The sequence below is a fragment of the Cotesia glomerata genome, linkage group LG5 (genome assembly GCF_020080835.1).
Source record: "Cotesia glomerata isolate CgM1 linkage group LG5, MPM_Cglom_v2.3, whole genome shotgun sequence".
Taxonomy (NCBI): domain Eukaryota; kingdom Metazoa; phylum Arthropoda; class Insecta; order Hymenoptera; family Braconidae; genus Cotesia; species Cotesia glomerata.
In genome coordinates this window covers 27,015,129-27,040,532 of record NC_058162.1, presented here as the reverse complement: position 1 = coordinate 27,040,532, position 25,404 = coordinate 27,015,129, and the positions used below count along the sequence as shown (strand labels likewise).

The following is a 25,404-nucleotide window of genomic DNA, read 5'->3' as shown; positions in this document are numbered from 1 at the left end:
TTAAAAATATAAATATAAATAGAAAGAAATTTTTTTAGGTTAAGCCATCAGCTTAAGCATAGATAAGCAATGCTCGTGTTGATATGTCTCATTAGAGAGTTGCGATTGTACGTAAATCAATTAAAATAAAAAAATTTTTATGTATTAAAATTATTTTGTCATGATAATTTTAAAAACTAATATATAAATATAAAAACAAATTGCACTTATTAAAAACGAGTGCATTCAGCAGATAATGACGACGTAAACGCGAACGCGAAGCCGGCGATGATAACAGTGGCACAGAAATTTAATAATTAATTATTTAAAATTACAATTACATCTTAAGATTATTTTTATATTGTATTAATAATTATAAATAACAATAACCATGTTTAACATAATTATTATTATTTTTATTAATAAAATTAAAATTAAAATTAAAATAAGAGTTACACTCATTCTTATATACAACGCTTGTACACTTAACCAAATTTTAAAATTACCTCGAATTTATCCGAGGATGCACACCCGGTGCCTTCTAATCACAATAATAGTCGTTACACAAAAGCCTGACCATCCGATTAATTAATTAATTATCATTAATTATTTATCATATCACTTTATCAAGTTACTATCAAGAGCTCTTTTTATTGGTGATAAAATCATATTGTTCATAACAATTTTTGTTTAATAGAACACGCGAGCCCCAGACGTTACATTCACAGCCTGACCGAGTGCTCACCAATCAACTTTTATTGTACGTTTAAATCATGCTTTGTCAATAATTGCTAGATTCTTCTATTATTTTAGGTTATGTTCCTCTGACGGAAGTTATTTTGCTCGATTTAAAGTCAAAATACAATTACGCTGAAACAAGTTCCACTTTTGGCTCCATGGAACAGTTTATGCGCATGCGAGCAACTAGTTCCTTGTTCTAAACTCAATTTTAAATACTAAATAATAGTTCTTAACAAAATTTGTCTTAAATTTTTGTTCAAAATAATTATAAACATTACTATTGATAAACAAGTTCCATTTTTGGTTTTATGGAACAATTTCTGCGCATGCGCAGAATCAGTTCCTTGTTCTATACTCAATTTTAACTTCTAAATAATTGTTCTTATTCAAATTTGTGATAAATTTCTGTTCTAAATTACATGAAACATTACTGTTGATAATCAAGTTCCATTTTTGGCTCCATGGAACAGTTTCTGCGCATGCGTGCAGCTAGTTCCATGTTCTAAACTCAATTTTAATTCCAAAATAATAGTTCTTAACAAAATTTATCATAAATTTTCGTTCCAGATTACATTAAACATTACTTTCAATAAACAAGTTCCATTTTTGGCTTTATGGAACAATTTCTGCGCATGTGCATAGCTAGTTCCTTGTTCAAAACTCAATTTTAACTTCTAAGTAATAGTTCTCAACAAAATTTGTCATATTTCCCTTTAAAATTACATTAAACATTACTATTGATAAACAAGTTCCATTTTTGGCTCAATGGAACATTTTTTGCGCATGTGCGCAGCTATTTCCTAGATCTGAATTTAATTTGAACGTCTATTTAACTGAAATAAATTTTTTTTTATTAGATTTGTCACACGATTCCGTTCTAAATAATATAAAACATCACTATTGATAAACAAGTTCCATTTTTTGAGTACTTGGAACATTTATAGTGCATGCGCAGTCACTAAATTGTTTAAAATGGAATTTTAACGTCTAAAAAACTGAAATTAATTTTTTTTACTAAATTTCTCTTCAATATAATAATAATTAAGTCTGTCAAAAATAATATCCGTCATAAAATCATAACCTATAAGCAATGACAATAAAAAAACCCAGCATTTAACTAAAAAACCGAGCTCTTATCAACGAAATTAGTATTAAAAAATAAAGCAAAGCTACTTCTAATAATTACAAACAATTAAACCTAACCACACACTTATAATAATAATAATATTTATAAATAAGTCCACTTGGCAGTGGATTTGAGTATTTATGACTGTAAAATTAGCGCTGACGAGATCACACAAGACGAATGAAAAGTCAGTATGTAGCAAAATATTCGTCGGTACTAAAAGTGTATAATATATACCAATAATAATAATAGTAAATAACCAAAAAAATAAATATAAATATAAATTTACATAGTATTGTAAACGGGGCTGCTGTGCCTAGGCCTGACCTGCAGCCTGGTGAGCGGATGAGTACGGCCATGTTGTTGTTGTTTTTTCGCGGCTTTAACGACACTCGCGACAACAGCTTGCGGGGAGGGAACGATAGGTGGCCTCCCAGGCGCCTCTCCAGCGCTGGCCTCTGGCAGGAAAACCGCTGAATTAATAATAATGGGCGCAGACCTGCGCGCGAACTCTTGCGGCGCAATTTTCGCTTTAGCCGGCGGGTGAGCTTCTAAATTGTGCGCGCGCAGCAGAACTTCGGGTTTTTTAACCTCGTCCTTGGAACCGGGAGGTTTTACCTCGTATTTTCCAACAAGAACCTTCACCGAGAGGTCTTCTAAATCATCATCTTTAATAGAGGTCGCACTGACACTCGAAGAAGTTCTTATCTTTGTCTCATTATGAGCAATTACCGGTGAGGAGGGGAGGCTCCTTATCTTGTCCCTTTTTACCGACGCCCAGTCGGTAACATTATCACCAGAACCTTCCGGACTCTTTTCAAACTTACTTTTCGCCTCAAATTCCTTCTTAAGGTTCTTAACAATTCCCGACTTGTTCCTGGAACCTTCGGAACTTGAGGAACTGGAGGAACTCGACGAGGAACAAGGCGGTTCCGGGGAATCGTCTACAGACAAGCACCTTTTTCCAAAGTTCGGCTTGGTCAGATTCTCCAGAATCATCTTATGATGCTTCACCGACGGACACTGCGGCGTATTTACCACACAAGGACTCGAAGTCTCGCTTTCCGACCGACAAGTTCTAAGTGGCGCTGTCGGTAACTCAGGTTCCAAGGCAGAGGGCACTGGTGCGCTGGTAGACAGCCTGCCAATTTGCCTGGTGATTCCCGTTGAAGAAATGTCAATGCCACCTACCGGACTATCAACAGTTTCCTTCGGTTCCTGGAACGGTTCCGTAATATCAACCCTCTCGACCTTATCATCGTTCTGGGTACACACCCGTTTGGTTCCTGTTCCTTCCTCAATTTTCTGCTTGGTTCTCTTCACGGTTCCAGGGTGCCAAGGGATTTCTTCACGGTCATAAGGGAACAGTCCGCTGGAACCGAGAGGGTCTGGGTTGGAACGCATGTCATAGGAACCCCAACTGCTGTTCCTGGAGGGCAAAGTCGCCCAGGAACTGTGGACAGAGTTATCCAGAACTACTGCGCTGTCGTAGCTGCTCCAGGAACTTTGTCTGCTAGGAAGTTCCCGCGGTTCCCGCCGTTCCTCACGGTCAAACACTTTGTCTACCTGTGCGCTGAACAAATCACCTTCTTTTTTAGTTCTTCGTCTACCGGAGATGGCGCTACTGTTCCCAACAGTACCTGTTCCAACGGTTCCACTGGAACATGTTCCTGTTCCAGTGACATATGTGGCTGTTCCAACTGTTCCAGCGGTTCCAGTGGAACAAGTGGCTGTTTCAGTGGCAGTAGTTGTCCCTAAGATCGCACAGGTGGCGCTAGTGACATTTATCAACGGAACTTGGACAGATTCAGAGTTTTTATCGGTTCCTGGCTTCGGTTCCGTCCAGACTAGACAATCAGTGTCCATTTTCTGGGTCTCCTCGTTCTCTGGACTAGCTTTAAGGTCTGACTCAGGCGACGATGGCTTGCTGCCAGACTCGAACTGGTTCGTCAGATTCAACACGAGCCCTCGTCGACGATGACCTTGAGACTCAAGCTTGTTCCCCGGATTATTATTATCCGGTCCGGGAAGATGGACTATCTGGTTCTGGGATACGCTGTAGGACTGTCCGTTGTCGCAAGGCATCAGAACGTTCCTGGACTCGTGCTCAGGAACCAACTTGGTGGTTTGTACGTTCCTGAGCAGTTCCTCGCGGGTGATCTCGGTTCCGGTCTTGTCGATGCTTTCCAGAGACTGGGACAAGGCCGGGAGAACATTGTCGACCATCTCGATGTACGGGGACCAGCTCTTGGGCCTCTTTCCAGATTTCTTTAGCTCGGTTCCGGACGACTGGCTCGGAACACTGTTCTTGTCACTCTCGGCCTTCGTTCGGCCGGGACGCGCGGCGCCACCTGTCGTCGGAGACTTTAAGTTAGTGTCTGATTTGGAACGCTGCAGCTTTTCTTTGTTCTTCATCGCGTCCAGGATTCCTTGGTAAGTTTCTAATTGGAGCAGGAAGTTGTTGTTCGGCTTTATGCAGTTCCGCTTGTCCTTGACGTGCTTCCAAGCCTGGGAAAAATCCCAGTTGTAGGCTTTCATTGCGTAGGCTATCACCACCGAGGCTGAACGCGATACACCCATCTTGCAATGCACCAACACCTTGGAACCCTCTTTGCGGGCTTTTGTTATATATTTAAAGGTGTCGTCCCAGTGCTTTAGTAAGTCCGTTTTCTCGTCGTCGTACACTCGGACGTTTAGGTAGTTGAACATTCCTGGGAAGAAGTTGTCGATTTCTCTTGTTACGTTTAAGATGTGTTTTACCCTGGAAAAAAATTTGGATTAATGTTTTTTTATTTAAAATTAAAAAAAAATTATTTTTAGACACCTTATAAACGAATGACCTTGTATCTTGTTAAATATTGACATTTTCAATGATATAAGCTCATCTTGATGTTACACTCATCGAGACCTTTCATTTGAGTACCCACATCAACTTTTCTTATATTTTATATATTTATATATATGTATATATGAAAAATATATAAAAATGCATGTGGATACTCAAATGAAAGCTCTTGATGAGTGTAACATCGGGATGAGCTTATATTTTTAAAAATATCAACAATTAAGAAATGACCCTATATCTTGTGAAATATTGACATTTTTAATGATATAAGCTCATATAGATGTTACACTCATCGAGACCTTTCATTTGAGTACCCACATCAATTTTTCATATATTTATATATATTGTATATATAAATATATGAAAAATATATAAAAAATGCATGTGGGTACTCAAATGAAAGCTCTTGATGAGTGTAACATCGGGATGAGCTTATATCTTTAAAAATGTCAATAATTAAGAAATGACCTTGTATCTTGCGAAATATTTACATTTTTAATGATATAAGCTCATCTTGATGTTACACTCATCGAGACCTTTCATTTGAGTACCCACATCAACTTTTCATATATTTTATATATTTATATATATATGTATATATGAAAAATATCTGAAAATGCATGTGGGTACTCAAATGAAAGCTCTTGATGAGTGTAACATCGGGATGAGCTTATATCTTTAAAAATGTCAATAATTAAGAAATGACCTTGTATCTTGTGAAATATTGACATTTTTAATTATATAAGCTCATGTAGATGTTACACTCATCGAGACCTTTCATTTGAGTACCCACATCAATTTTTCATATATTTATATATATTGTATATATAAATATATGAAAAATATATCAAAAATGCATGTGGGTACTCAAATGAAAGCTCTTGATGAGTGTAACATCGGGATGAGCTTATATCTTTAAAAATGTCAATAATTAAGAAATGACCTTGTATCTTGCGAAATATTGACATTTTTAATGATATAAGCTCATCTTGATGTTACACTCATCGAGACCTTTCATTTGAGTACCCACATCAATTTTTCATATATTTCATATATTTATATATATTATATATATGTAATTATGAAAAATATATAAAAAATGCATGTGGGTACTCAAATGAAAGCTCTTGATGAGTGTAACATCAGGGTGAGCTTATATTTTTAAAAATATCAATAGTTGAGAAATTACAGTGCAATTTAACAAAATTCATTATTTAATAAAACAAAATTTTATTTATTTATAATTCGCAAGTCACGGAATTATTTTACTAGAAAAAAATTGAAAGTATGAACAAGTATTAGAAATAGTTATGATAAATGAAAGGGAAAGCAATTTTGTTGCTTAGTCATTGAATAAAATAGAAATAAATTGTAGAAAATAAAATTAAATAATATACTTGTTCACTTTCAATGAAAATAAATTAGAAAAAAAAAAGAACCTTGAAATTACAAATAAAATTTTGGATAAAAATAAACTCAGTATCAAGATCAAAAAATATTTTTTATTCCCCGGGATTTAAATTCTGAAACAATAAACAAATTAAAAATAAAAATGACAAAAGTACATTGATTTTGTAATCCAAGAGACTAAAGTTACAAAATAGAAATAATTATTTAGGAGTAGAAAAAGAAAAACTTACCCATTCTTTTGTAACTCCTCAAGGTTGCTGGCGTTCCACTCGCTGCCGAGATACACATGGTCAAAAATTTCAGTAGGAGCGTCCATTTGCCCGAGAATAGTGAGCATTTCTTGATCAATAAACGGCTTGAATTCTCCGAGATCCATATCAAGATCCTCCTCTAGTCTGCCGCGTATGTATTTGGAGGTTACCTCGTCCAAGTCCACGGACATCATTATTTCCTTCAAGGTGGCGCGGATTACACCTTCGGTTTCTTCTCGCTCTCGTGGTCTATTAAATAATTTAATTTTTTTATTTAATTATGTCATAAGAAATAATATTAAAATAAAATAATAACAATAATCTTTAGTCCTTAAAAAGTATTATAATTATAATTATTTTTAATTTTTAAATTTTAATTTCAAATAATAATAACAACAATAATAATTAATAATAATAATCCTGAATCCTTAAAATTGTTATTATTATTTTCGAATTAAAATTTTAATCTTAAATCATAATAATAATAATAATCCTGAGTCTTTAAAATTGTTATTATTATTATTATTTTTTTTTTTCGAATAAAAATTTTTATCTTAAATAATAATAATTAATAATAATCCTGAGTCCTTAAAAGTGTTGTTATTATTTTTTTTTTTCGAATAAAAATTTTTATAATAATTAATAATAATAATCCTGAGTTCTCAAAATTATTATTATTATTATTATTTTCGAATAAAAATTTTAATCTTAAATAATAATAATTCTGAGTTCTCAAAATTGTTGTTATTATTATTATTATTTTTTTTGAATAAAAAGTTTAATATTAAAAAATAATAATCATAATAATAATTAATAATAATTCTGAATCCTTAAAATTGTGATTATTATTATTATTATTATTATTATTATTATTATTATTATTTCCGAATAAAAATTTTAATCTTAAATAATAATTATAATAATAATCCTGAGTCCTTAAAATTGTTGTTATTATTAATATTTTTTTTTCGAATAAAAATTTTTATAATAATTAATAATAATAATCCTGAGTTCTCAAAATTGTTATTATAATTATTATTATTATTATTTTCGAATAAAAATTTTAATCTTAAAAAATATTAATCATAATAATAATTATGAGTCCTTAAAATTATTATTATTATTATTATTTTCAAATAAAAATTTTAATCTTAAATAATAATAATTAATAATAATAATCCTGAGTTCTCAAAATTGTTATTATTATTATTATTTTTCGAATAAAAAGTTTAATCTTAAAAAATAATAATCATAATAATAATTAATAATAATTCTGAGTCCTTAAAATTGTTATTTTTATTATTATTATTTTTTTTTCGAATAAAAATTTTTATCTTAAATAATAATAATTAATAATAATCCTGAGTCCTTAAAATTGTTATTATTATTATTATTATTATTATTATTATTATTATTTTTATTATTATTATTTTCGAATAAAAATTTTAATCTTAAATAATAATAATTAATAATAATAATCCTGAGTTCTCAAAATTGTTATTATCATTATTATTTTCGAATAAAAATTTTAATCTTAAAAAATAATCATAATAATAATCCTGAGTCCTTAAAATTATTATTATTATTTCTTTTAATTTAAATTTAAATCTTAAATAATAAAAATAATAATAAATTATAAAGATAAATTTTATTAAAATAACCTTAACGTAAACTTGAATCAATTATAGTTTAAATAACTACAATAAAAATAATATAAATAATATTTGTTCAAGTGTCACACAGTCACAATTTATAAGTGTTAATGTCAACACGAAAAAAAAAATACTAATAAAAATTTCATTTTTTAGGTCCAACATAAGATAGGACTATTATAATTTAATACTGGTAAATAAATTTACTGCTAAAATTATAAATAAAAAGCAAAGATTTAATTAAGTTAGTTTATTGAAATTAGAATAATTTTCAGGTACTCACTTATGCCTAACACTATCTGGCGATGGCGGCCTCCGAGATTCAAGATTATCCATCGCATGCCACTCATTGAGACACGACCGGTCACTCTCGATTCTCTGCTCATAGTAGCTGACCCAGTCATGAGACAATCCGCCCAAAAAATAGTTTTGTTCTCGTGCTTTGCTCGATACTTTGTGCAATGTCTGCAGTGCTGACCTGATAATAATTATTTTATTTCATAAATAATTCAATTAATTTTTTTTAAGTAAAAAATTTAAGATTTAAGAATTTTTATGGAGAATTTATGTCAAAAATAATTTTTTAAATTTAATAAAATAATTAATTATTTTGCAAAAAAAAAATAATAAAAAATTATTGAAAATTTTTCAAATTGTAATTTTCAGCAAAATAAATTTTTTTAAACTTAATTATGAAAATAAATTTAAATAAACTATGAAAAGAAGGATCAAAGCATTGAAACAAGCTCCAAGGTCGCGTTTTAGGTGTTAGATAATAAAAACATGTGTACAGAGTGTAAAAAGATCGTACATTCCATAAAACTGACGCATTTGTAATAAAATACGCCCTCGCCTCTCGTCATCGCATTATCATACAGCCAATTATTGTATTAAAGTATTAACACTCAACAGAATGATATAACCAGAAGCCGCGGCTCCCCTGCTGATTAATTAAGAGTCAGCGACGCAGTTTAATTAAACAAACGCTGCTGATTGTCAACCAAATGGCTTAATATCGAAAACACGAATCGCAAATCAACAGTGATACGCATTATCGCTTCCGGTTGCAAAAGGGGGAGTGAGAAGAAGGAGGAAAGGAGAAAGAGGAACAGAGGAGGTAAAACCACACAATTCCTTATTACTTTGACCTAACCTTGCTTTATAATCTAATCTAAGCAACATTGTTCGTTGGAAAATTATTTGACAATAAAATCTGACATGGACATAAAATATTTTTATAGTCTTCAACTTCAAGCGGTTTTACAAATCGGTTTTTATTTTTATGACTTTAAAATTATTATTATTATTATTATTATTATTATTACTAGCAAACTTGCAGTCACTATGTAAACTATAAATAAATAAAATTTTGCTTTATTAAATAATGACTCTTGTTAAATTGCACTGTATTTTCTTTAATATTGACATTTTTAAAGATATAAGCTCATCTTGATGTTACACTCATCAAGAACTTTCATTTGAGTACCCACATGCATTTTTGATATATTTTTCATATATACATATATATAATATATATTTTAAAAATATAAGCTCATTCGGATATTATACTCATCAAGAGCTTTCATTTGAGTACCCACATGCATTTTTTACATATTTTTCATATATAAATAATTATAAATATATAAAATATATGAAATATTGATGTGGGTACTCAAATGAAAGGTTTTGAAGAGTATAACATCGAAATGAGCTTATATCTTTAAAAATGTCAGTAATTGACAAAATATAAGGTAATTATTGATATTTTTACAGATATAAGCTCATCGTGATGTTACACTCATCAAGAGCTTTCATTTGAGTACCCACATGCATTTTTTACATATTTTTCATTCATATATATATATATATATATATATATATATATATATATATATATATATATATATATATATATATATAGGTATATATAAATATATAAAATATATGAAATATTGATGTGGGTACTCAAATGAAAGGTTTTGAATAGTATAACATCGAAATGAGCTTATATCTTTAAAAATGTCAGTAATTGACAAAATATAAGGTAATTTCTTAATTATTGATATTTTTAAAGATATAAGCTCATCGTGATGTTATACTCATCAAGATCTTTCATTTGAGTACCCACATGCATTTTTGATATATTTTTCATACATACATATATATAATATATATAAATATATAAAATATATGAAAAATTGATGTGGGTACTCAAATGAAAGGTCTCGATGAGTGTAACATCAGGATGAGCTTATTTCTTTGAAAATGTCAATATTTTACAAGATACAAGGTTATTTCTTAATTATGTGTTTAGAAATATTGTTATTATTATTGAAATAAAAAATTTTTAACTTAAAAAAAAAAGTAAGTGTGATTAATTTGCGTCAACTTCTAAAAGGTATGCAAGGTTTTGCGTTGTTTTTTACATAAATAATAATATATACATATATATATTTAAAGATAGTGAGTGAAGAGGATTGTTAAACGATCTCTCGATGCGACGATAAATCACTAGGATGGAATCTTTAGTTTTGTTGTTTAGTTCCTTTGCACATGTACACTTATGCACTCAGTGGTTCAGTCTTTCAGAGACCAGTCGACCTTGGTACAGGAATGACGGAGAATGTGAAAACTCATGGATACATAAATATATAAATATATATGTGAGTTTGTAAGGATAGATAGATATACAAAAGAGCATCTGGGAAAAGATTCACATCATAGACTACACGGTTGAAACAAAACTGCTGATAAAATGAAAAAGTTTGATTTTGTAGATAGCCGATTTAACTTTATATGTTTCTTATTTCTTACATTTTGTAATAAGCAATAAGCGATGTTTGGAGTGAAGAATATCTTTAGATTGATGGAATGATAAGTATTACGTCAAGAAGATTTGTAATGTTTAATTTAATTAAAAAGGTAATTTAGAATTTTAAGAAGAATTAGAAGATTTTTGTTTTTAAATTGCAAAATTTTAACTTCAAATTTATGGAAAAAATTATTTTATTAACAAATTTGAAAATTCTAACATTAATAAAATATGATAGAACAATTTGAAGCTCAAAAATTTCTAAAATTCAATAAAAATTAAACTTTTTTATGAAAAATTACTTAGAAATTGATTTTTTTGCACATTTCTTCACATTAAATTCACGAAATTTACATATTTATATTTATTATTTTATTTTTTTTTTTATAATTTGGGCATTAAAAAAGTCAACTTTAGTGATTTGAGCCAAAAAAAACATTGAAAAACTTTCAAAAATTAACCAAAATCAGACTTTTGAGTAAAAAACAACCTAAAAAAGTGTTTTTTTTTTTAGCTTGAAAACCATTTTTGCATCAAAAAGGTTCAATTGAACCCAATAAGTCATACAAAACCCAAAAAACATTGAAAAACTTGTTAAAATTAATCAAAATCAGACTTTTGAGTCAAAAACAACCTAAATAAGAGTTTACTCCATTTTTTCTGCCAAAAAACATCTCTAGGGTTCAATTTTATCAAAATTTAAACTATTTTTGCATCAAAAAGGTTCAATTGAACCCATTAATCATCCAAAACCCTAAAAACATTGAAAAATTTGTTAAAATTAATCAAAATCAGATTTTTAGAGTAAAAAACAACCTAAAAAAGAGCTACCTCCATTTTTTCTGCCAAAAACATCTTTAAGGTTTAATTTGGTTAAAATTTGAACCTTTTTTGCATCAAAAAGGTTCAATTGAACCTTATAAGTCATCCAGAACCCAAAAAACCAACCCAAACACCGAAAAAACATTGAAAAACTTATTAAAAATACCCAAAATCAGACTTTTGAATAAAAAAACAACTCAAAAAAGAGTTTCCTCCATTTTTTCTGTCAAAAAACACTTGTAAGGTTCAATTTCATCAAAATTTAAACCATTTTTGCATCATAAAGGTTCAATTGAACTCTAAAAATCATCCAAAACCCAAAAAACCAGTACACAACCTCTATTTCGATCAAAATAACCAAAAAATTGAATTCCATCTCTTACTTTAAGTCTGAACATCTTCCAAGTGATCAATTCTCCGTAAGAATACTTCAATAACCCCATCAAGATCCAATTAATCAATTGACCTGACAAAAAGAGCTATTAAGTACTTCTGCTAAGCCTTTTCAACTGTCTACAATGACTAATCGCTAAACGACACGTCAGATGTCACCCAAGACTTTTTCCAGCGAAAATAAACTAGACTGTAAACTAAAGGAGTGGCTGGAGAGAAAGACAAAGGTCAGTTAGTAAATCCAGTGTCTAGTTGAAGACGTCCAGGAAGTGAGTACCGGAGACAAGTTGGGACTTTCACCTGATCAGATCTTCTTAGAAGATTCACAAAGATCTTGGGTAGGATCGGCAACAAATGGAGAATTTCTACTCCATAAAAAGCGGTGAGTACTTAAGAGCAAGTTAAGTATCTTGTTTCTAATTAGCAGGAATTGCTTTTCCGGATCTCGATATAATAACTTACAAGTTGAAAAATAAATGTGGAGATTCTAACAGTGATGTGATGCCGGTTGACTTTACTAGCGAGCTATTTTCAGCTGATCGAGGTCTTTATGACCTCGCGCAAGACCATTTCTCCCTTCCTATAAAAGTTAAACTGTTTATTTTTAGCGATTGGTTGTAATACAAATGTTAGATTTAATTCGGTGGTCAAATCACTTGGACAAACTATCATCTGGATCGATTTATTCCCCAGCTGTCAGATCAGCGGCAGTATTCTCAGAACCGAAAGCTTGATTTAATAAACTCAAGAGTGACGGAGCATCCATATATAGTATTGCCTGCTGGTGAGTTACTCGTGGGATGATGTAGGTGTCTGCCGTTTTATTTTGCACCTGTTTCATTTAAATACGCACGAGTTCGCGGGCTGCTAATAAGAAACGCTTGGTTTAATCTCTGTCGACGGGTCATTTCAAGTTACGCCTGCTTTTTCTTACAAATCTCTTTTAGAAGATCAAAAGATTGCTGATAAACGCTTGCTGGATCTATTTTCGCTATCGCAACGTGTCATTTTTGTTAAAAAACGTCTTCTAAATCCTTTTTTGCTTCAAATTGATCAGAAGTGGACCAAATTCTGAGTTTTGGTTCATAAATTTGCATTAGATCAACGAAAAATTCATTATTTTGATAAAAATATCCAAGAAATTGGCTTTGGAGCAATATTTACTGATGAATTATGGCTCAAAACATCATTATGGATCAAAAGACTTAAAAAAGTGGACAATTTCATTGAATTGCTTCAAAATTTGAACTTTTAGTCTCACTAACTGATTAAATAATCAAGAAATCAACTAGAAATTCATTATTTTGATGAAAATATCCAAGAAATTAGCTTTGAAGCAAGATTTACTTATGAATTGTTGCTCAAAACAGCATTATGGATTAAAATACACTAAAATGTGGACAATTATCATTGAATTTCTTCAGAATTTGAACTTTTAGTCTCACTGACTGATCAAATAATCAAAAAATCAATTAGAAATTCATTATTTTGATAAAAATATCCAAGAAATTGGATTTGTAGCAAGATTTATTGATGAATTGTTACTCAAAACATCATTATGGATCAAAAGGCATCGAAAACTCGACAATTTCATCAAATTGCTTCAGAATTTGATCTTTTAATTACGCTAACTAATTAAATAATCAAAAAATTACTCAAATCTTCAAAGTTTCTTTAAAATTGATCAAAACTGGACAGTTTTTATTAAATTGCATCGTTATAGCACCAAAATTTGATCTTTTAGGCTCACTAACCGATCAAACAATCAAAAATTAGCTTTGTGTCTTCCAAATCATCAATAAATCTTTTTAAAATGAGAATTTGGCAAATCATCACTCAAATCTTTGAAGTTCCTTTGAAATTGATAAAAACTGGACAGTTTTTATTAAATTGCATAATTATAGCACCAAAATTTGATCTTATAGTATCACTAATGGATCAAATAATCGAAAAATCGGCTTTATATCTTCCAAATCATCAATAAGTCTTTCTAAAATGATAATTTGGCAAATCATCACTCAAATCTTTGAAGTTTCTTTGAAATTGATCAAAACTGGACAATTTTTATTAAATTGCATCATTATCACTCCAAAATTTGATTTTTTAGTCTCACTAATTGATCAAAATCAAAAAATTAGCTTGATATCTTCCAAATAATCATCAGAGCTTTCCAAAATTTGACATTTTAGCAAAAATATCACTAAAATTCCTTTAAAACTGATAAAACATGAAACTAACAACTAGAAACTCATTATAACTTGAAGATTTATTCGCCTGTAAGCGAAGACAACTTCAAAGCTACCGAGAACTAACGGTCAAAGCCAGAATTGCTTAAATTTGAAATTCGACGATGATGATATGAAGCTTGGTGAGTGATTTGTTCAAACTCGAGTCTGCATGACCCGGATAGCGTCGTGTTTTTAAAGTATTTTTCTATACCCACGTAACCTCCTTAGACGCTTAGTGGCAAGACGGGACTTTCGATCGAGCATCGAAGTACGCGTGGGTTCTTTACTGTGTCCATTCCCTTATACTTATACTTATAAACGTTGCCGTAGTCGCCGCAATGTCTCAGGGCAACTGTCTGGTGAATGGAAGACTGGCAACCGGCTGACCCACTGCCCGTATATACATTTGTACTAAATCTTGCCCATATTATTTTCTTTTCATACGCTTCTTTATATTCACCTTTACACTCGCTCCAGTTTCTTTCACTGTTTCATATTCCGCACTGGTTTTCATCCTCTGGTCTAGATACCACCAACAATATTAATTAATAAACCTTTGACCTGCTCGAAACCAAATTGCCTCGATTGTCCATCGGGTATTACTTATTGGCCGTCTATTTCTTTTCGAATTGGCCCGGTACGTTATCGCAGCCATAAATGGCGCGGGCGTTGGTTCAATCCCCACTTATATTGAGAGCCACGTGGTGATGCTAATATAAGTTAGTACCTATTACTATCTGGCTCTTAAAATACTAAAGACTAATAATAATATTACGATCGATTATTTACTCTCTTTCATCCTCAAGATCATAACGCTTGTTGATCAACAACTTGGCTAGGAACCATTTTTATGGGTGACACTGTCACTGTGACCTAGTTTTTTGTTATGACTTTTCAAAAACTAGATCGGGATCATATTTTTATGCTTTTTTTAGTTTTTAAAGCCAAATTGTCCTAAAAATTAGTCATTACCTTCGTTTTAGAATTTGTGTCTGGAAAATATGATTTTTTATGGAAACTATGGAGTTTTTGGGTCTGGATATTTGGAACCTAATTTAGAACAATGTCTTAAAACTATTTATAAAAAGCCAGATGTAATTAACTAATTTTTCCAATTTTTAGAGCCAAATTGTCCAAAAAATCAGTCATAATCTTCATATTAGATTTGATGTCTGGAAAATATGATTTTTTAGGGAAACTATGAAGATTTTTGGTCTGGATTTTTGGAACTTGGTTCGGAACAATGTTTTGCAGCTACTAAAAAGAAGCCAGAGGTGACTAAACAGCTTTTCCAATTTTTAAGGCCAAAATACCCAAAAAAATCATATCTCGCTCTTATTTTGGATTGTATGCCTGGAAAAAATGATTTTTTATGGAAACTATAGAGTTTTTTGGTCTAAATTTTAGGTACCTGGTTCAGAACAATGTTTTGCAGCTACTTAAAAGAAGACAGAGGTAACTAAATAGTTTGGGACGGCCTCTTTTACCCAGATTCCGATTACACAGATGGCGCTATTACCCAGATCCCTTTGACACATATCCCGATTACGCAGATTGTGATTAAACAGATTTTCTATTACACAGATTACTTATTACTCAGATAACCGATTACACAGAAAATCTTTAACGCAGATCCCGATGACGCAGATAATTTAAATTTTTAAATGATAAATGCCATAATGAAGCCAAGCACTAAAAGTGCCTGAAATTTTTAAATCGCCGCCATCAAAACATGCCGGATGAGCATGTAATCTAGCTATTGGTTGAATTTAAGGTTCAAGGTGTGCACGGAGCGCTTTATTGAAGTATCTACAGTGTATATGTGTAAAATCCCGCGTTGGTTGAATTTTTTATTAGATACTTGATATAATGAATCAACAAAATTACAGGTTAAAGATTAGAGCTATATAGGTAAGTAAACATATTTATTATTTATATTAAAAGTTCGGGTTTGAAGTTTAAATATAATTAGTTCAATTACCCCCAAGCGGGGATGAATCGAACCATTTGACGCGTTTGCATAAATTAATCATTTAAGAATCAATGTTGTTTATTGACTAATTTATGGATCGATAATTAGAGAAGACATAATAAATTACCATTCCAAGAAAAAAAAAATATTATTTAGTTTTAATTCGAATAATAAAAAATTGATGAAAATTTTTGGGTTCAATTGACCCCCTTCTCCCCTACTTTGAATTAAAAATTTTATAGATTATAATCTTTATATATTAAGAAATATATAAAATCAATAGTAATTAATAAATTTAAAAACTATTAAAAATAATACAAATATTTATTAAAAAAAAGTAAAGTTATATATATATTATATATTAAAAGATATATTGAAATATATAAAGAAAATTTACATAAGTGAACATATGTAAAAATTAAAATAGGACCAAATATAAGAACGAATCAGGGTAAATTTTTTCGATTTGAAAATCCCTCGTATAATAATTGGATCGATTTATGTATTATTTTGAGCTCTCCGAGCTTGGAGAGATAGCTTTTCTATGCTTCTTCGAGCTCAAAAGTCTAAAAATTATACTATCTCATCAAAAACGATCCGAAAAGCAATGTTATGTGAACTTATGCAAAATTATGTAAAGTTATGTGGAAAAAACACTTGAACGAATTGATTGAAATTATGTGAAATTATGTGAAATTATGTGAAGTTATGTGCAGAAAACACTTTTCGGTTTTATTTCGTTCATGATTTCTCTTGAACGAATCGACTGAAATTATGTGAAATTATGTGCAGGAAACACTTTTCGGTTTTCTTTCGTTCATGATTTCTCTTGAACGAATCGACTGAAATTATGTGAAATTATGTGAAATTATGTGAAGTTATGTGCAGAAAACACTTTTCGGTTTTCTTTCGTTTATGATATCTCTTGAACGAATTGACTGCACTGATAGAAGGATTTATTTGTATTAAATAATATTTGTTAATAGCTAACAAATCATTTATTAAAGACCATTTCTTAATGTTAAATAAATATTTCTTAGTATTCAAAATGATTTGTTTGTATTCAATAAATCTGATATTCATTTATTAAGTATTAATAAATCTTTTTAAATACTAAGAAATATTTGTTAAGGCCTAACAAATGGCTTCTAATAAATGATTTGTTAAATATTAACAAATCTTTTTAACTATAAACAAATCTATTAGTGTGAAGTTATGTGAAATTAAATTCTATGTCAAAAGTATAGAAAGACTATCTCTTTGAGCTTGGAGAGCTCAAAATAAGACATAAGTTATTTTTTTGAGCTCGAAGAGCAATTATTAGTGCAATTTTAAGCGCCTAGGTATGTAAGTGGCGGGAAGTTGTAGGGATGGCCTTCAGGGTCAACCGTTTGTCTAATTTTTTTTTTCTCGGAATGCTAATTTATTATGTCTTCTCTAATTATCGATCCATAAATTAGTCAATAAACAACATTGATTCTTAAATGATTAATTTATGCAAACGCGTCAAATGGTTCGATTCATCCCCGCTTGGGGGTAATTGAACTAATTATATTTAAACTTCAAACCCGAATTTTTAATATAAATAATAAATATGTTTACTTACCTATATAGCTCTAATCTTTAACCTGTAATTTTGTTGATTCATTTGTTGATTCATTATATCAAGTATCTAATAAAAAATTCAACCAACGCGGGATTTTACACATATACACTGTAGATACTTCAATAAAGCGCTCCGTGCACACCTTGAACCTTAAATTCAACCAATAGCTAGATTACATGCTCATCCGGCATGTTTTGATGGCGGCAATTTAAAAATTTCAGGCACTTTTAGTGCTTGGCTTCATTATGGCATTTATCATTTAAAAATTTAAATTATCTGCGTCATCGGGATCTGCGTTAAAGATTTTCTGTGTAATCGGTTATCTGAGTAATAAGTAATCTGTGTAATAGAAAATCTGTTTAATCACAATCTGCGTAATCGGGATATGTGTCAAAGGGATCTGGGTAATAGCGCCATCTGTGTAATCGGAATCTGGGTAAAAGAGGCCGTCCCAATAGTTTTTCCAATTTTTAAAGCCAAAATATCCAAAAAATTAGATATCGCTTTTGTTTTGGATTATAAGTCTGGAAAATATGGTTTTTTATGGAAACTTAATAGATTTTTGGTCTGACTTTTTGGAACCTAATTTGGAACGACGTCCTAAAGCTACTAAAAAGAAAGCCAGATCTAATTTAGTAGTCTTTCCAATTTTTAGAGCCAAATTGTCCAAAAAATCAGTCATAACTGTCATATTAGATTTCATGTCTGTAAAATATGGATTTTTTATGGAAACTATGGAGTTTTTGAATCTGGCTTTTTGGAACCTAATTAAAATCAATGTTTTGAAGCTACTGAAAAAAATTCAGACGTAAATAAATAGTTTTTCCAATTTTTAGAGCCAAATTGTGCAAAAAATCAGTCATAATCTTCATATTAGGTTTCATATCTGGAAAATATGCTTTCTTTGTGGAAACTATGGAAGTTTTTTGGTTTGGATTTTTGGAACCTGGTTCGGAACAATGTTTTGCAGCTACCAAAAAGAATCCAGACGTAACTAAAGAGTTTTTCCAATTTTTAGAGCCAAAATATCCAAAAAATCAGAAATTGCTCTTATTTTGGATTATAAGTCTGAAAAACATGATTTTTTTATGGAAACTATAGAGTTTTTTGGTCTAGCTTTTTGGAACCTAATTTGGAACACTGTTTTGAAGCTACTAAAAAAAAGCCAGAGGTAACTAAATAATTTTTTCAATTTTTAGAGCTGCAAGTGAGTGACCAAAAGATAATAAGGAAGCATTCTGAGTATTCTAGGTGATTTTAAAGTAGTTCTCTTCCGTATTGTTAATAATCGAAGTAAACAAAAAGGTTATTACATTTATTTGATCGATGGTAAATTCTCAAGGAAGTAAACCCACGCTTATATTCTCCGAACTGTTGTGTTTAACACTTCCGGGAGATTCTCTACCCGCGATTACGAGATGGAGGATGATGGAAGCTTGTTTATAAATAGTAAAAAGGAAATTCAAGTTTTTAAAGATTCCTCAAATAATAACAATGATAAGAGTAATGATAATTATGATTAAAACTTACCACATCGCTTGAACAGACACCGGCTTAAAGATGTGCTGACAACCGCATACGCTTACGCTGAAGCCCCTGAAAGTGAGAAAGTCAAACCGGAAATGAGAACCAGTGATCCGTGTAGGCGTCGCCTTTTTTATCTTTTAACAACTAATTTAACATAAATTAACAGCCAGATAAACACTTTGATCGGTTAGTATGTTATTGTGCTGATAATAATTAACGGTTATCACCTATTAGCAGTTTTCCTTTTCTCACTAGACTTTTATATTGATGCAGAGATTTAATTATCGATTAAGTAACATTTTTTTATTGCATCAAATATCGTTTCCTCAATTTTAGATTTAAATTTTGTTGATTTTTTATCTAATTCAAATTTAATCATTTTTCCACACAGAAAAAAAGAAATAGTTAATCGAAATAAGATTTATTTGTGCCAAATATATAAGATATTTGGATATGGCCAAATATATATATAATATATTTGAGCGATTTAGTTGCGTAAAATAAATAGTTTATTCATGGTAAAGATATGGTTTATTTGTAGTAAATAAATCATAATTGACGACAATAATGAACTTTTAAAATTTATTGTAACATTAAAGTTAGCTGTCACTTGACCAATTTTTAATTTTATTTAACAAATAAATTAATTCTAAAAAATTATTTTTTAAAAATTGGATTTTTAATTTTTTAAAATTTCTACATGTCAATTTTTTTTTCTTATTTTTTTTGCCATAATTTATTTGTTAACAAAAGTTATAAAAATTATTAAATATCTGGTAAATTAATTTTATCAATTTTCAGAAATTATAATGGCTTTAAAATGAAAAAAAAAATTATTTTCTATTCTTTTAGTTGAATAATGAAATATTTTCCGTGTCTTCTATTAATCCCCAATTAATGAATAGTTATTAATTAATATTATTTATGCAAACACTATTATGTATGCAAATAAACTATTTTCTGAAACATCGCTGTAGCTTAAGTTGTAATCAAAACTTTCAAGTGACGTCATGAGAGCAGTAGTTGAGAGTTTTAATGCCAAAGATGTCGTTGTTTCGGACAAACTTAGCATCTTTACCACAAATAAATGATATATTTCTGACAAATAATAAAATAATTCTTTGGGTCAACTGTTATATTTACTTGTACCAAATGTATATAGTTATAAAGAAATATTTAAAAAAACGACTCAAATAAATTGATTTATTTGAGACAAATAATTCTTTTTTTCTGTGCAGCGATTAGAAGGAACATTATTATTTTTTTACTAAATTTATCACTTTCCAAAGCTTAACAATACCTCATAAAAATAAAAACCAGCTAGCAGAATAACACAAAAGGCATAAGTATCTCGCATTGTATATTCTCTATAACATAGCATTGAGTTATATTACGAGTACGGCTGCTGCGTCGACTTACATGCAGCACACAGCTAATTACAAACTCGCGTACGTAACATACACACGCTCATGCAGACACACACGTTAGTAGTTACATAAACTGCTCTTATTCTCTTTCTACTCATATCTCCTCTGCATATATAGATATAGACAATACTATGCGTAGAGTATGTATTACGCGGTACGCCACGGGGGTCACGTGTGCTAGTCAGCAACTTGCAATGAATATTACTATTATATGTAGTGGTAGTTAATTGTATATCTGTGTCTAGTTACGAGTATGCTTAGCGAAGATAAAATACTTTTTATATTACAAATATTAAAAGAGACTAGACTTGGATTAATTGCATTCTTCTATATTATTAAGAGAATAAACAAAATTTTGTAAAAATATCAACAATTAAGAAATCACCTGGTATCTTGTGAACTATTGACATTTTTGAAGATATAAGCTCATCCCGATGTTACACTCATCAAGACCTTTCATTTGAGTACCCACATCAATTTTTCATATATTTTATATATTTATATATATATGATATATATTTATATATGAAAAATATATAGAAATGCATGTGGGTACTCAAATGAAAGCTCTTGATGAGTGTAACATCGGGATGAGCTTATATCTTTAAAAACATCAATATTTAAAAAAGTACACGGAAAAAACAAGATAACACTGGATATCATCCCAGATTATACTCAGTGATATCTGATGAAAAAAATTTCAAATAGGAGCTAGTATAATCCAGATTATACTCATTGTAATCTGGATAATATTAGTTGTAATCTGGATTATACTAGTTGCTATCTAAAAATTTTTTTCACTCAGTATAATCTGGGATGATATCCAGTATCATCTTGTTCTTTCCGTGTACAGTGCAATTTAACATAATTTAGAACCGACCTTGTATCTTGTGAAATATTGACATTTTTAAAGATATAAGCTCATCCTGATGTTACACTCATCAAGAGCTTTCATTTAAGTACCCACATCAATTTTTCATATATTTTATATATTTATATATAATATATATTATATATATGTATATATGAAAAATATATCAAAAATTGATGTGGGTACTCAAATGAAAGCTCTTGATTAGTGTAACATCGGGATGAGCTTATATCTTTAAAAACGTCAATATTTAATAAATTACAGTGCAATTTAACAAAATTTATTATTTAATAAATCAAAATTTTATTTATTTATAGCTCACAACTCACGGCAGTCACACAGTGACTGCAAAATTGCTTATAATTAATTAATCTTCAAGATCTTTGGCATTCCAAACGGATTGTATCATGTTGAGCCAATGGAAAAAGTGTTAAATTGAAACATGTTTTTTATCACAAAATATTCTTATAAGTCTCGAATTGTCCTTATGTTGATATGGATATGCAAAGGTAATTTACACATTAATAGATGCGTGTAATGGAACATAAGAGATGCATTACACAGCATAAGTAGAGAGGATGCATGACGGTTTAGATGAAGAATGGAAGAAAGAAACGGAGCGTCCTGGGGTTCGTTGACATCGACCGGAACGCCAAGTGACCGGCGCATTCATTTTCTTTACTCTCGATGTGCCATTATTGCTTACATACACACACATGTATACATACGGTATTATTTATTATGTATACGCATCTGCTACTATCTCTTTCTTCGGAATGTGTTTTAAAAGGCATTATGATTATTTAAACGGCTTTGTATCTTTCTGGTTGGTGGTGCTCTACTCGTTGCTCTATTTAATGGCTGTTTATTTATGTTAATTGTCTGATAAGAGGTTACGCAACAAACTGCCGGAATTAAATAGAAAAAATCGAATAATTATGATTATAATAAAGGAACTTACCCGTCGCCGTCGAGGGTGATGGCGGTGTCAGCCAGAACCCGGAGAACCAGACCGACAGTCGCTCTTGCATGACAGTCGATACCGAGCAGACAACTCTCTTCAGCATCCTGTCGACCATTGCAGGACACAACTACCAGGTAACGTGTTCTTCCCGGATGCACCGACTCCAGCTTCACGGCCTGGAACATTTATAATTTACACATCATTTTAGATACCAGATACCAGATACTAGATCTTGTTCACACAGAAATAAATAATTATTTGTCTCAAATAAATCAATTTATTTGAGTCGTTTTTTTAAATATTTCTTTATAACTGTATACATTTGGTACAAGTAAATATAACAGTTGACTCAAAGAATTATTTTATTATTTGTCAGAAATATATCATTTATTTGTGGTAAAGATGCTAAGTTTGTCCGAAACAACGACATCTTTGGCATTAAAACTCTCAACTACTGCTCTCATGACGTCACTTGAACGTTGAAAACAAAATTTGAAAGTTTTGATTACAACTTAAGCTACAGCGATGTTTCAAAAAATAGTTTATTTGCATAAATAATATTAATTAATAACTATTCATTAATTGGGGATTAAAAAAAGTCATACCTAACCTATATGGTAAGGTGTTTAAAATATTATATTTTACGAAAACAAATCTTAACACTTTCATTCAATAGAAGACACGGAAAATATTTCATTATTCAACTAAAAGAATAGAAAATAATTTTTTTTTTCATTTTAAAGCCATTATAATTTCTGAAAATTGATAAAATTAATTTACCAGATATTTAATAATTTTTAGAACTTTTGTTAACAAATAAATTATGGCAAAAAAAAATAAAAAAAAATTGACATGTAGAAATTTTAAAAAATTAAAAATCCAATTTTAAAAAAATAATTTTTTAGAATTAATTTATTCGTTAAATAAAATTAAAAATTGGTCAAGTGACAGCTAACTTTAATGTTACAATAAATTTTAAAAGTTCATTATTGTCGTCAACTATGATTTATTTACCACAAATAAACCATATCTTTACCATGAATAAACTATTTATTTTACGCAACTAATTCGCTAAAATATATTATATATTTGCCAGAAATAAATATTTATTTGGCCGTATCCAAATATCTTATATATTTGGCACAAATAAATCTTATTTCGATCAAATATTTCTTTTTTTCTGTGCAACTATGATTTATTTACCACAAATAAACCAATTTTTAGACCCCTGTGAATAATTGGGGCTTTTACCTTAAGGTAAAAGCCCCAATAGATGATCACGTACCAGTATATGATCACTCCATGTATTTGTATATCTATATTCACAAATATAGGTATACAAATACATGGATTGATCATATACTGGTACATGATCATCTATTGGGGGTTTTACCTTAGGGCTAATTTACAAAAACTTAATTTTTAATTTCTAAGACTTTCCAACAGTAAAATATCAAATTACATCTGTCGAAATGCATAGCACAAAAAAGCCATATAATACACTTACATAAAATTATAATTACATAATTTCTGACTTCGCAATAAAATACTAATCTAATTAACAAAACGATAGTATCTAAGAAGGATTTAGGGGGAATAAAAACCTACATTCAATTCAAAATGAAGTAAATAACATATAATTATAATTTATAATTATTAAAAGTGACAGGACGTATAAATTCGCTTGTTATATTTAATATTTAAACTTTCATTAGCCACAGGATTTCCTGATTTAAAATGCTTTTTCTCTCATTTTACCTCGAAGATAAAAGTTTCATGATCATGACTAGACGTACATTAATCGACCATTAAATGAATTTATCTTTTGAGAATTATTTATGTACATTTACACTGATATACCTCACTATTTAATTTCCTAGTTCCGCATTGAAAGTTACAGTATAAGAATTATAACTCACAACTGTAACTATAATTGCGCATTTAATAAATATATAAATATAACGTAATGTATATACATAAGATGCTTTCAATTTCAACAAATATTACGGATAATTTTTATTACGTTAAGTAAAAACAGTCATAACTTATCCCGAAGAGTAACTTATGAGAGAGTGCATATCTGATACCATAAATGGCGACGGGTTAAGGAGACGAGTAAACTCCTTTTATAAAATAATTAATAAAGGCGTATGCTACTCGTGTTTCCTTTAACGGTTATAATTATCCGGGTATTAATAGACATTATTTATTCAACGATGCTAAAGACCGTTTTTTGCTAATCTCTTCTGTCATGACCTCTGCTTATTACAATATCTGCCACAATTGTGAATTCCTCTTCAAGTTGACTATGTTGTTGTTTCGGACAAACTTAGCATTTTTACCACAAATAAATCATATATTTCTGACAAATAATAAAATAATTCTTTGAGTCAACTGTTATATTTACTTATACCAAATGTATATAGTTATAAAGAAATATTTTTAAAAACGACTCAAATAAATAGATTTATTTGAGACAAAAAATTCTTTTTTTCTGTGTATACATGAATTGTAGATCATTCTTTGTCTTACAGACAACCACCCTAATGCTTCTAACATATTTTTAATCGGTGTATACCCATTTACTCCTAAACTTATTTTGGCAGCTCTAAAAATAATTTAAATAAAACTCATTAAAGGATTAACAACAGTTTATTTCATATTCTTACAATGTTCCATTACAATTACCACTTTTAACATGTTTACAATTCAATACTTAAGTTTAATTTCCCGTTGGACTAATGTCAGCGTCTAATGGACCACATTACAAGTAAAGGA

General features: G+C 30.0%; 1 protein-coding gene across 4 annotated transcripts in view; it reads right to left on the bottom strand.

Moving 5' to 3' along the window:
* Nucleotides 1–781: 781 nt before the first annotated feature.
* LOC123264897 overlaps nucleotides 782–25,404 on the bottom strand; it is a 45,782-nt gene continuing 21,159 nt past the window's right edge. For 3 of the 4 annotated variants that reach the window (XM_044728416.1, XM_044728414.1, XM_044728417.1), the window contains 5 exons: nucleotides 22,624–22,802; nucleotides 19,368–19,433; nucleotides 8,288–8,482; nucleotides 6,332–6,601; nucleotides 782–4,607 (listed from right to left, as the gene is read on the bottom strand). In XM_044728416.1, the coding sequence (XP_044584351.1) occupies nucleotides 2,132–4,607; nucleotides 6,332–6,601; nucleotides 8,288–8,482; nucleotides 19,368–19,433; nucleotides 22,624–22,802 (3,186 nt within the window). In that variant the 3' untranslated portion in view covers nucleotides 782–2,131. The remainder of the gene's footprint in view (nucleotides 4,608–6,331; nucleotides 6,602–8,287; nucleotides 8,483–19,367; nucleotides 19,434–22,623; nucleotides 22,803–25,404) is intronic. The other variant, XM_044728415.1, reaches the window with a different exon arrangement.